General features: G+C 41.2%; 1 protein-coding gene across 1 annotated transcript; it reads left to right on the top strand.

Moving 5' to 3' along the window:
• Nucleotides 1-288: 288 nt before the first annotated feature.
• LOC104078507 (vascular endothelial growth factor receptor 1-like) lies at nt 289-12580 on the top strand (the record flags this gene model as incomplete). Its single annotated transcript, XM_009580159.1, has 7 exons — nt 289-466; nt 2013-2140; nt 6435-6594; nt 8040-8176; nt 9662-9821; nt 10432-10549; nt 12405-12580. Coding segments are annotated over exons 1-7 (1057 nt in total), but the record flags the coding sequence as incomplete, so codon positions are not given.
• Nucleotides 12581-14084: the final 1504 nt, after the last annotated feature.

Here is a 14084-nt window from a genome sequence, read left to right on the forward strand (position 1 = left end):
ATGAATAGATAGCGTGCTCCAACACACTTCAGCTGGGGCTTTCTTCAGTCACAGAGCAGCTGCCGCAACAGCCTGAGGTGTAAAATGACAGCATGCATTTAGGTGAAAGGATCGGGGCCAGCTGGCCTGGCACATTGGTGCTAAACTAAGACGATCACACCATTCAGGCTCTTAAACACAGCCTGTGGCTCTGATTTTTGTGTTTGAGAGGCGTCTTATCACAGATGAGGGTATACGCAGCCTTTACTGGAGATACTCCCCCACCGTGCTGCAGCGTCAGACCAGCGGATGCTGAACAGGGGGGCCATAAGCCAGGCAAGGCGCTGGCTGCCGCTGCGACAGGGTCTTGCCCCGGCAGCCGGACGGGTCGGGCGCTGCCCCGCCGGGGAACTGTCCAGCAGCGCCCTCCTGAAGCGGCTGGTCCTCCGCCTCCGTGGGGAGCGGGAGGGCTCCCCGAGACCTGGAAGTAGCATTGTCCTCTTGATTTGGTAGTGTGTGGACTTTTTCATGTATTTGCACAGAGACCTGCCATTCTGGGCAATTTCTGGATGGACAGTGGGGCTACATCCACCAAGCAATAAGTAATTGATTTTTTTTCGCTATTAAAAATCCCTTAATATTACATCAGGAATTAGAGAGGAAACATGATATGAGGATACAAGGGTAGTTCAGGAAGCACATTACTGATCTTCATCAAGGACACTTTTCCTTATTATTCAACATCGGAGAACAGGTCGCCTACACTATAGGTGTTTTCCTTTTCCAAAGCAATAAAGTGTTTGGCCATTGTTGAAGACCTCCCACCAATCCATAGCGATGGATGTGTCAGCCCTGGACGACTGCATTCATTACCAATTTAGCCCATTTGGGAGTAGTTAAGCATTCTTTGAAAACTTAATTTCCTCATAGCACATCCTTTTTTAAAGTACTGTCAGAATACTTTAGAGCACATTTTTGCAACCTAGATTGTTCACAAACCTTTCATGTCAGCTATTTCCCATGCTTTAGGTGAAGCCATTTTCAAAATATAATTAAGTGTGTGGAGGCAGGTCCCAAGCCAAGGATAAGCAGGTTGAGGATATTGTATAGGGTGCACATCCTTTCCTGTCAACAGTATAATCCAAACCAAAAGTGGATGACTGCCTACACTGTGTGGTCTAGTTGGTATTGCATTAGCTGAATGGTATTTGAAACTTTATACCATAAGAATATCAAGTCAAAGAATGCTTTTTGGAAAAATCATGAAGGTTTTAGGATTTCACAAACATTTTAATTTTCTGATGACCATCACTGTATTTGTACAATGAAAAATCAGTGAATGAGACTCAGAAGCTTTATTAACTTAAACTACCTCAGATTTTTATTTATTTCTATTGTATATATATATTCAGTCTGATTTATTGTGGCAGATCTGTAGAAAATCCCACAGTTCCCCAAGAGTGTGACCAAGTTAGTTCACTGTTAGGTTAAACAGATTGTTCTTGCCTAGCTTTGAATATCGTGGGTCTACATTCCCTTTTTGCATGCTTTCTTCAGTATTCTAGAGATTCTCATTTACAGAAAGAAGCTTTTTTCTTTCAGTAGATTTACCTCAACTGCTGTAAACCATTGTAACACTTAATTGCTGTGGAATTCAGGAGTGCTGCGGTATAATATCACCTATGAAAGAAATTCAGAGCACTGGGGAAAGAACTAACTCCAGTGCCATGAAGACCTGTGGAGCTGATTTATTAACTTCATTTTTACGATGAAAAATGGATAAGAAAAGGAGTTTTTACAAGATTACACTGCAAACTCGTAAAATAGGGTTAGAAATGGGGTATTCTAATTCTTGGTCATTGGCTATAATCCCTAGATGACACTGGCATTTGCAAACAAGCAAGATGTAACTGGATGTCTTGGTACACGCTTGACACACTTCTATGGGCAGTTAGCCGCTGAGATTACAGTGCCCTTCTGGTCACTGATCAGTAAAGGAGCAGTTTTGCAAATCAACGTTCTTCTCCCTGCAGACTACAGAAGTCCATTTGTGGAGATTCACCCGGAACATCCTGAACTAATCTACATTTTAGATGCTAAGAAAACGTTTGTTGTCCCTTGCCGAGTTACCTCGCCAGATATCAAACCCAAGCTTACCCAGGTAAGTGAGTGTTTCAGAGAAACTCAAACAATTCAGAAATCTGGGCTGCCGACACAATGGGCAAAAATACAAAATAAAATCCATGAAGCTAGGTAAGTTTCAGAAAAAAAATAGCAAAGACACTGAAAATCCAGAAGCACAGTTCTGCTCTTGCAGTGTATTACTATTGAACTGCGTACAAGGGTGTTTTGGGGATTAGGCTGAGTTTATCACATATTTTTCTCATCCTGTGGCTTGATGTTCCTCCACAAATTGGCAAAGATAAATAACAAGGGGCTATTTTTTTTCAAAAGTCTTTGTATAACAAATGGCTATTAGCTATCCTTATGAAAGCCTATCTCTTCTATACCTTGAACCTCCTCAGAACAGTTGCCCATTTCTGCTTGATTTCATAAATTTAAACCAAGTTTCAGCCTCGGAAATAAATGGCTACAGCATCCATCCCTTTGGCAGCAATTACCTCTGAATGTCAAGGTTACAGAATGGGCTGTGGAGGCCAAGGCCATTTAGTGCAATAAAAATGGAAATTTAAAGTCTGGGACTTCCTCAATCAGTGGAGATCTAGTCACTCATTTGAAGGGCTTTAGAATAGCTCTATAGAGAAGCCTATGACAGAGCGAGGAACAGAACATAGGTCTCCTGGCTCCAATCCTGCCTTTTACCTAATAGGTTATGTGCCTTTCCATTCCCCTGCTAGGCTGATTGCTTGAGCTGTCCTACTGGGAACAAGAGCTCATCCTCTCCCTCTGCCCCTTTTCCACAGCCTGTTCTGAAGGGGCTGTGAGAGATGAGGTTGTTCTGCTGGATATGGTGTGATAGTCGAGCACACGCAGACAGGCTGATGCTGTGCTGGTAGAGGGATCTAGGACCTCTGCTCCTCTTAGCAGTTAGATGTCATAGTTGTTAGATGTCTCCTTCTCCTGGGAGACAGCACATGAAATCACGGAGGCCTGAGACAGTGTTCGGGCTCCTGCTGAGACCAATGGCAAATTTCCAGTAGACGTGCAGAGGGACAGCACTAGCCTTATTGCTTTAGCAGATCTCTATTTTTAAATTTTGTCAGTAGGGATTAAAAGGCAGGGAATAAGGCTCCTCTCCAGTTATAGCTTATCACTTTAGCCTGGATAAGTGTTATCACCTTGTCATCCTTGGCTATAAAAATGAAACATCCCCATCTTATTTTAGCCTACTTCAACCAAATTCATTGCTGGAGTACTGCTGCTGACTTCAGCACAGTCACATGAGCCTAAATGTGGCCTTGGAACCTCGACCAAGCAGACCTCCTCATTTATTCCCTTATTTATAGGCAGCCCTGCTCTCCCTGCTTGCCAGCTAAATTCTCTCCCAGTAATTTCTTCAAACACAAACTGAAGTCCTTTACCTTGCTGGAAGCTGCTGCTGGAATGAAATCTCCACTGAAATCTCCCTTTTGAATTGCAAAGAAAATTGTCCCCAAAAAGATCTTTCCCTTTCAAGGGAGAGCAGCTGGACTGCAGCTCCCCAAAGGAACCCTCCTGAGGCTGTGAGCTACTCAAGGAGATGCACTTTGGGAGGCATGTGTCGGCTTCGGGAGGCGCCCGCCCCGGGCTCCTGTCGGCTTGGGGAGCCGCCAGCCCCGGGCTCCATCTACGGAAAGTCACCGCTTGTTTTGCCCTGTCTGGGAAATTCATAGCGCCGTGTGGAGCCAAGGTGGCGGCTTCCCGTGCGAAGAGGAAGCGGGGCGGGAGAGGGGTGGAGGTAAGGATGGGGGAGGAGAGGTGAATAAGGCGATCAGACAAAGTTAGAACATCCTCTTCTTCCAAATTTAATCTCCAATAGACAACAAACTTCAAAGGGAGGAAAGCCACTGTGATTTCCTTCAAGTAGCATTGACGCTTTTTGTTTGTTTAAATATATATTTTTGAATATTTTATGAAGACGTTTAATTTGCGTGTAGTGTTGAAAAGGGCCTCCTGAGTAAGGTTATTTTTTCTTTCCCCTTCCCCTAGCCATCAGGGAGCGAAGCTGCCAAACCATGAAGTTCAGCTTTATCACATTTTATTATTCTTGTAGAAAATGTACTTTTTTCCACCGTAAATTAAGTTCCTTATGTTACCATTATACTTTAAAATCATTGCACTCTCTGGCCTTTAAATATGTATGGGGAAAGGTACCTCTTGCTAATACTAAACAGATCCCAGCTAACTCTACATATCGTCTTTGTTATTAATAAACCCATGCTAAGACACACAATTCAAACTTTTAATTTTGCTTAACATGATTTTAATTGTGGGCAAAAAAAGCATTTTCAGTCTTGTCAGATCTGTTTCGTCACTGATCTGGTTCAGTGTGCATTTGCCACTTACAGCTTTGATCTTAATGGGTGTTAAAGCATGGTTAAGCTTCAGGTCTCAGATCTCATTCTGTAATTTTCCTGAATTTTCCTAATGGTTCTGAACAGAGATGCTACAGCTTGATTACTTTGAAAGTATTTACATGAAATCCATGTTTCCTACTACTGTCAGCAGAGAACTGCTGTTCCAAAAGAAAGCAACTGTCTTGCTGTGCCTCCATCTCCAAAGCAACATCACCAGTCACTGCCCCACAGTCATAATTCCTTTGTCTTTGGTCTGTGCTGAAAATGTAATAACAAGTGACCCAAACCAATGCCAACCTGCTCAGTTGTGTATTCATATGAGAGGTATGAGCATCAGCTCTCAAAGCTTGAAGCTGAAATTACTTTGGAACAGGAGTATTATTTAAACTGAATCCTATTTAAACTGCACTGCCATACAAGACTACTGTTTGTTTGGAGACAGAAAAATAAATTACATGCTGCATAACAACAAGAATAAGAGCAAAGCTATTACATCATTGGGGAATTCCCACTTGCAGTCCCTAGTGCAGCTTTTCCCTTGGTTAGCTCCAAAAGCTAAAACAAGGTAGCTCTGAAAAGGAAAACATTAACTTGCCTCATCTTTGAGAAGCCAGTATATGATAAGAAGGAGGGAGAAGCACTGTGCAAATGAAGTTAGTTATTATGTGGCAACTGTAGGCACACTGAGGTTTCCCCAAACCCTTCATTTTTCAGCCAAAAGTGATCTCAACACTCCTACAGCGCTTTCTCAGTCCTAAAGAGCCTTCCTGTGTCCTGCTGGAAAAGTCAGACCTACAGTCTGTGCTTCCATTCACCTGCCTGCAGATAGGCTGAAATGGGTGAATTTCAGTGATCTGCCCTTTTACAGACTCCTGAGCTATTTGTCTGCATTTAATTTCACGTATTTCTTTTCTACATTATAATCCAGGATTTTCAAAACTATTGGAAAGTAAATTGCATTTTCTCTAGCAAATAGAGGATTTCCCCATGTGTTGATAATAATAATAAACTAATTATCCCCACCAACAAAAGCTAACGTCCTTGACATTGGTGCTGTCCAAGGGTATACGGAGGGTTCATTCTTACTAAATGGATTTTTGCTCTAGTTTGTTTTCCACATTTGCCTTTCGTATCCTCACTTCTTCCTCATAAGCAGAACTTATAGATACTGTTTTTTCAAGAATCTCAGAACATTACAAGTATTTATTAATTTAGGACAAAAAAATGTCTATGTTACTAAGTCCCCTTATCTCTGCCATCCTATGATTTACCATCTTCAGTCATCCAGGCTGCTTCTGTGCCTAGCGAAAATCAATAGGCTGCTTTGAAAGTGTCTCTTCCCTTTCTGTGATATAGAGAGAATCTGATGACTAGCCATAGACCATAGCTTATAGATGACTGCCATCAGGTGAGTTAGTGACATGAATAATTCTGATTTTTTGGGGTCTAACTTCACACATATTTTTAAAGTACTGTGAGATTCCAGGAAAACATGTGGTAGCTACATGTAGCATTAGGAGAAGCTAATTTTGTTCTTAAACACTTCCAAAAATATTACCTTACAAAAAATATTACCCTACAAAATTCATATAAGATAGGCATAATTATTTCCAGTAAAGAGATGAGGGAAATGGGACCCACAATGGTATCTTACATGGTATCTTGCCTAAGATCTGAGAGGACTGGGGCTACTGAGTCAAAAGCCCCAGTTATGATGTCCAAGTTTTGGATTTCAAAGACAGTCATACCTTAGGGAGGGCTTTTCTATTTGCTTATGTTGATGTTGCTTAAGATATGTGTGGAATGAGACCACCAACCACTCTGAAAGGTCAAATATCTACCCTGCCTCTAAAGCAGAACAGCCTTGGCTGGTTGCCTCTATGGTCTGAGGGGAAAGGGAAGGTCTCACAAGCCTCCTATCTGTCTGTTCTCTTTCAGTATCCTCATTCTGTAGAGATGAACTTCAAGGGGATGGTGTGGGACCCAAGAAGAGGATTTGTCATCCCCTCTCATTCTTTTGTTTACTCTGGAATGCTCACATGCACTGCAAATGTCAATGGAAGTGTGTTCACCTCCTATTACCTAGCGCAGAGATTGGGTGAGTGACTACTGTGCGCCAAGGAATGACCACAATGTTTCTATTTCATAGCTAAGCTCCTGGGTATTATTTCTTGGTTAGCCTCAATTATATTTGATATATCTCATTGGTATGTATCTGTAGCAAGTCCAAGCTGGAACGCTAAAAGCAAACTCATTCTTCTCCTTTTTTCTTATTCAATAGATCTTGGATTTGATCCACTCCTGGTTTTGAAAAATTACCAAGTGTTGAGGTGTACAAAATAGGAGTATTTTATTCAACCCCCACCAAGGCTCTATTTGCTTGGATTGAGCTATGTTTACATTAAAACAACTGCTGGTTTAGGATAAACCAAACAGTAGCTTTCTTTTTGCTTCTGGTCATTAAACACACAAGATCATGCTATAAAAATCTCATTAAACTGCTAATTCAAATCTTTGCTTTTTTATATAGTTTCACTTGGTGACATACTATGTATTTACAGTTGAGCTTCAGCTCAGAATTAAAATCTGAATTTGAAGCAATTAAAAATTAAATTTTTGAGTGCTGGGGATTTATATGAAGCCAATTAGAATTTCTTTTTCCTTTGTTTTCAATGAATGTGTGTTGTTTCTCTCCTCATATATTATATTTTTGACCGAGGAAAGTTTATTGTGACTTCATTCCCATTAGATCATGGCATCCTTCTATACAATTAGCACTCAGCTTTAAACAACAGGCTTGTAAATTTGTATGGCCGCCAAATAAAAGTCCTGTAAATCTCTCTCTCTCTCTTTTTCTTCATTGTTGGAGTAATTATTTTTTACTAGAATCATGAATGCAAAGCTAAAAAACCCATTAGGTCATCCCTCTCTAGCCCAAAAGGACACAGGCAATATCTTACTCTATAATGTGCTACTGTACAGTGGTCAGACGTGTGTTTGGAATGGGGCACCATAAACATGATGCAGGCTTATTTCAGAGTTGATGTATTTAAGGCATCAATAAATATATAAGACCAAGATTTGGGGATCCCATTCAGAAAGGGAAGGTAGCTGGTCATCAGAGGGCAGGAGAAACATGTTTTGTGTTTTACAGAAATTAATCCTCTTGCAGATATGCAAATGTTGAGGCACTCAAAAGGATGAAAACTTTTGAAAACTTTTTCTAAGAATGGCTGTGGAGCTGATGAGTGAAGGTTGGAGCCAAACATGGCAAATGCAAGAAAAGTAATTCATAAAGTATTGTGTCCACGTGTGATCAGTTAGTTTGATCAGCTGATGTTCAGGCATTTATACAACTGACCTAATGTTTCCATTGTGTGGGCATTTCCAACAATTTCCATGGAAATGACAGAAGAAGGTGAGGTGTTTTGGAAACTGTGAAAAGAGCGGATGTTGGAGAGGCAGTCGGAGTGCGGATTCCATCTCAAATGTCACTGATTTAGAGAGTGCTGCGTGGTTATACCTTTGCTTTTTTCATTTCAGAGAGCAGAGTACGGAACCTGGCTCTGAAAGCAACTCCCAAAAAACTGCTGGTTGGAGAAACTCTCTGTTTGGAATGCACCGCAGAAACCTTCATCAACGGGCGCATTGAGTTCATATGGACGTGTCCTAGTGGGAGAGTGAGTTGATGAAAATTCAGTATTCTGCTTTCATGCAGTCTCCCCCTACTCAAAAGGAAGATCTCTTCACAGGGCTGAGTAAACCCTAACTACTACTTATTCTGAAATATAGCCAACCATTTGTAAGCCTACAATTGATTGTATTTTTAGTTTGGATGACTCTAAAACTTATCTGACCATCTTGAACCTGCAAATCTCAGGCTAAATATGCGCTTGCAAGAAAAGCTAGGAGTGTATGTTTCTTGCTGAGAAGAATAGCTGTCTCATTTCTTCTGGCCTGTTTGTTGATCCCAGCTCACAGTGGCAAGTCTCAAAGGCAGCCATGAAGTTTGCAAGTTGTCAATCTGCTCATCCATCTTGGCATTTATTAAGTAGGAAAAAGTAAAACAAAAGCCAATTATATCTGCTGAAATCTCCACCAAAGAATGAAATTTAAATCTGAGTGTAGGTTCCTGAGCTTTCTGTGGAATGCAATACAAAAATGCCAAATTTGAAGTAGAAATATGTAAGAGACTGAGCATTTGCTTTGATGTACTAAAACCTTTCAGTTCTCCTAAGGAAAAGCAGAGGGAAGAAGGGGTATTTTCCAAATCAGTTCATTTATCTGAGATACTACTCATGGCTCTATTTGATGCTCGGAATTAAAATGATTGCTTTTTTTTTCTTTTTAGTTCAGCAAAATATACATTTCAAAGAAGCATCTAAGCCTCTAGGAAAAGTGTAAAATGTGATTCCTAAAAATTGATTATTTTTTGACTTATTTTGTTTACTTAAAGAAAGAATGTCTGATTTTGTTTTGGTGAAGAAACTACAGAAAATATAACATAGAACTTACAGAAGTGCAAGCAATGTGGTGTACTGAATTTTGTTTCTTGAACCCCATATGATGGAAAAGAGTTGTTTTTCTATGAACCCTCCTTAGATTTCTAACGTGATAAATGTAAAATTTCTTGGCCAAATCTCTGGGATCAAAAATCCTATCAGAAGTGATAATTTTCTTCAGGAAATTGTATTGGCACTTAGCTGTCATAATATATTATATTTCTGTCATAATATATTTCTTTTAGAAAGTAGTATTTTTTTAAGACAGAAAAATACTGACTGACCAAAAAAAAAAAAAAACCCAACAAAAAACCCAAAGCACAACTCTGACCCTAGAGATGGCAGTGGCAGTTTTGCACTGAGATCCCTGGGGTTTGGTGCCTGAGAAGGGCTGATCTGTGATGCATCCCCTTATTGACCTGCCTGCCCAGATTTCAGTACAGAAGTGCCACGGTTCCACTGTTTCTCTCTCTTATTAGACTTGATAATGAAACCTCACACAAGAGCTTTTCCAAAAAGTCTTTTATATTATTTATTTCTGTGATGGGGAGATATGATAATTTTGATATGAATCACTGCTTTTCTTTACTGGCACACTTTGAAAGCATGAACAAAAAGATCCAGTTTATGCTGCTTTTTGACCCCCTTTTTTCTGACTTCCAGCACCCTTACCCTAGAAGAACAATAGATCAGAGTGGCACGGTGTATAAAGTTGGCAGTAGCCTGAAAATTGAAAATGTCACCATGCAAGACGGGGGCCTGTATGTATGCAAAATATTCAACGTAACAAGGCTGGAGGCCAATGTCACAGTTACAGTGTATGGTAAGTTCTGCAGCTAAACTAGTATACCCAAGAACCAAGGTTGTTAAGCTTAAAGGATAATGCCACATTATTAAATCTGTTGATATACCATTGGCATTAGGAAAAATGCCAACTAGTTAAAACAATCCTTAATCATCCATAATCTCTAATCAATCTATGAGAGAGTCAGCACCCAGCACTGTGTTTTCAAAGAAACTTTAGAGAGCTCAAGACTGAGACATGGCTGAGGACATGGATTAACTGGGAGCTGAACTGTTTTGAAAAAGCTGGCACCAAGTGTGGTTGCTGATGCCCTGGAAAATCTGGCATGCTGGCATTCACACAGACAAGAGATACCTCAGGCACTTCTACACACTGCTCTAGGGGCAATGCAGATGCATATTCTCTGCTTTAAATATGAAGTCCTTCATTTGGAGATAGACCTTCCTGACGGTGGCTGAGCTTTGCAGGGGAACTGCAGTAACAGCTTGTCATTCCATTTGGTGGTCTGCAGCTTCTACAGATCTGTATTGCAAAAAATCCAGGGTAGACACAACGCAATTCAAAGATGTGAGCACTGTACTGTGGCAGATCTGCCATTACTTGTCCTCCTATTCATTTCTCTTTCCAGACAAACCTTTCCTTATGGTTTCACATAAGAAAGGGCCTTACTATGAGATTACATCAGGACACAAGTCACTGAAACTAGCTGCAAAGGTGGACGCCTTTCCTCGTCCAAACGTCACCTGGTGAGTACCATCATCTTGAGCAAGATCAGGAATATGCGACCTTCTTTTGGGCTCCTGTCTAGAATAGATTTTCACTATTCCTTACGACACAGAAGAAAGATGAGAGCTGGGAATGCTCATAGCTGTGGTCTCTCAGTTCAGCTAAGGAGATGTGACTCCTTTGTGTGCTGACATATGCTCTGAAGCCGGGCAAGCCATACCTCTTTCCCATGCTATTTTTCGCTCCTAGTCATGCAGAAAAGGTCCCTGCAGGAAAAATAGGGCTTTCGTTTACCCTGGACACAGAACTGTTTGGAAGATTCAGGTAGAAAGCTATTGGGGAAGGGTTGCCAGTTTATCACCGTTAGTGGTGGTCAGTCTGCAAGGAGGCAGTGCATAATAGAAAGCTGCAGCACACATTCTCAACATGAGAAATTGTTTCTCTTCATAACTTCAAAATAATTTTGTCCAATCCTGTACCACCAGCAATGTCAGATCCTTACTGACAATGCAGTGAATCCTCCCGAGCAAACTAAAGGCTCCACCAGGACTGTAATGGATCAGCTTAATAGGGGGGGCGACATGTCAGCAACTCCAGGAGACATTCATTTCCCTCTTTACCCTTTCATCGCTTGTCCTCTCTCTTGCTACATTTGCTGTGCTTCATTCTACAGGGGTTTTTAACACCCCATCCAACACCTTATACATCTCTAAGTGTATGAAATCCTGTACAACAGCTGGCATGCGTTTGCCTGTCCTGGCAGAGAAGGTGGCTTGGGTGAGTTAGCACCTGCACAGTGCACTTTTCCTTGGCCAGCTGAGTGCCACTCAGGGGGGCCTGGCAGTCAGCAAAAGGTATTGGTCAGGGATGGGTTTGCTGCATTTTTTTTAGCAATTAAATAACATGAAATTCTCTAATATTCAGTCAGACCAGTGAAATCGGTGCTGCCAGGACATATTTTTAATTGTTGCTGTTATTTAGGAGATGGAAATGTTTTTGTGAGTTGAAGTGGGGACCGTCCCCCTTTTCTCTGCCAAGGCTTTGTTCTCGGGGCTCAGCATGGAGCTGCTTCGTAACTGCCTGGGACCACCAGAGCTGCCTTCCCTGCACGTTCGAAGCTACAGCTGTTGATGTTGGAGGTCTCTCGGTACAGTTGTTTAAACGACTGTAAAGGAGGTTTCCAGCATTCTCAGGCAGTAGGACACACGCCCCAGCTTCTCTTTCCACCAAGCCTAAAACTCTGTGTGTGGCAAAGTCTGGCCTATTTCATATTCATAACCCAAATCTGCATATCAGATTAGCAGCGGAAAGGAGTCTGCCCATGCAGACTCTGCTATCCTACTCTTAGCTAGTGAAGATTCAAGATTGTGGATTCCTCACTGACCTTCCTATCGACTGTAAATTCTCCAGGTCACAGACTTTAGCTTTTTCAGTAACAGTAAAGGGTTATATGGACATATTGAAAAATAATTCTGCTTAATTAATACCTTGTTTTAAAACTGATGACATAAATTTTGGCTAACCCATGATTTCCTGCACTTAGTATTGCACATCCAGCGTAATTTGGGGGCATCTAGATGTACATTTCTGATCATAGTTGAGCATGCGAGAGGCACTGTTCATTCAGATCCATTAAAATATCTTTTTCCTGTTTGTTGGATGAAGCCATCCCATAGCACTGCAGATGCTACTCAGTTTTAGTGGAAGGATAAAAGAAATAGATGTCTAATTCAAGCAGTGATTATAGATCTGTGTTTCCCTTGCTGTTTCTGATGGAGGACTCTTTACCCACCCTAATTTGGGTAACAGTTAGATTTTTTGAGAGCTAACATGCATGCATGCACATGATGAGCCTTGATGGGACTTTCAAAACAGGTACAAAGATGGCAAACTGATCAAGGATAACCACACTTGCTATGAGCCAGATCCAACGAAGTACAAACTGGGCATAAGAGATGTGAGACCAAAGCATGCTGGAAACTACACCATCGTCTTGAGCAATGCAAAACATGGCCTGTATAAGAACCTCACCATGCAACTGGTAGTGACAGGTAAGGACCTGATGTCTACCGGGTTCTTTCTCATTTTTTGTGTGATCCTACTTTACCCGTCAGCAGGGAGCCAGATCCAACGAAGTACAAACTGGGCATAAGAGATGTGAGACCAAAGCATGCTGGAAACTACACCATCGTCTTGAGCAATGCAAAACATGGCCTGTATAAGAACCTCACCATGCAACTGGTAGTGACAGGTAAGGACCTGATGTCTACCGGGTTCTTTCTCATTTTTTGTGTGATCCTACTTTACCCGTCAGCAGGCATGGCTGATGTGAGGTGATATAGCACTGTGCATAGATTCCACCCTACTTGGGAACCACTGAAGATCCACCTCATTTCACCACGTTAAATCGAAGCAACAGAATGGAGAGCTGGTATGAGGAGTTAGTCTGAAATTAGGTCATCTAAAGTCACTTCCCACTGAGATATTGCACTTCAGAAATAGCCTGCAGCACCTTTGTGTCAGGACAGTGTCTCCGCAGAGGGAAGCAGAAACAGCTTGAAAGTGAACAAACTTAACAGGACTTAAATTTTAATAGGAATGGGAGGATACCTAGTAGAGAGGTCTTACAGCTAGGGACACAGTTTCCCAAGAGAAGTGATGGAAGTTTTATTTTTTAAAAACTAGCTTGGGCAAAGCACTGGAGAACATCTGTTGGGACAGGAAAAGTCCCAATAGGGCTGATGGAAAGAACTAGATAAGCTACCCTGTCTTTTATGTCTCTCCATCATCCTGCTACAGAAATACTTTCTAAGTCTGTATTTTATGTATTGTCATTTATCTGCTGAGAGCACTTGAGAGACAGGTTCATTTTCAGGGGAGTCTGGAGAAAACTGAAGTAAACTGGTGTGCAGGTTCACTTGACTATAAGGGAAAATAGACACTGGAATCACATTTATTAATCTCCCTTGCTGGGATAATGGAAGACAGAGCCACATTGTCTCTTTGCACATCCACTGCCTCTTTTAATTCATTGAATTTGGCAACAGAGATTGAATCATGAGGCCAAGTAGGAGTTCAGCAAAAGTTAGCTCTGCTTCCCTTTGTATTTCCCGAGGTTCAGTCAGGCAGTGAGATAGATAAAGTTATTGAGATAGGTTTGCTTTCTTTTCTGTGGTGAATTCCTTTCTCCTTATCCTCTTTACACCTAAAAATATTCTCAATTGCCCTGTTTTGTATGCTTATGTGGTGTTGCACCATGTAACTTCCAGCATTTATGTTTTTCTCATTTCATCTGTCACCTTTCAAAAAGGAATAATGCCTAACAAATGGAGAACTTGTCACTTAGGCACATTTGGCCTATTAAAAATGCTAAATAAGATATGGTATCTTAAACCACCTTAAACATTACATAAACTAATATGTGATTTAGGAGTGGAGAATGCTAAGAACATGCTTATGGTCAGGTACTGCAGCTCAGCTGATGAACAGGATTGTGTTAAGCTGTGGTAATTTGTTCACTCGAGGTTGTTTATGCATACAATGGTTTTGCCATCT

This window comes from Fulmarus glacialis, unplaced genomic scaffold, assembly GCF_000690835.1.
Source record: "Fulmarus glacialis isolate BGI_N327 unplaced genomic scaffold, ASM69083v1 scaffold11166, whole genome shotgun sequence".
NCBI classification, from domain to species: Eukaryota; Metazoa; Chordata; class Aves; order Procellariiformes; family Procellariidae; genus Fulmarus; species Fulmarus glacialis.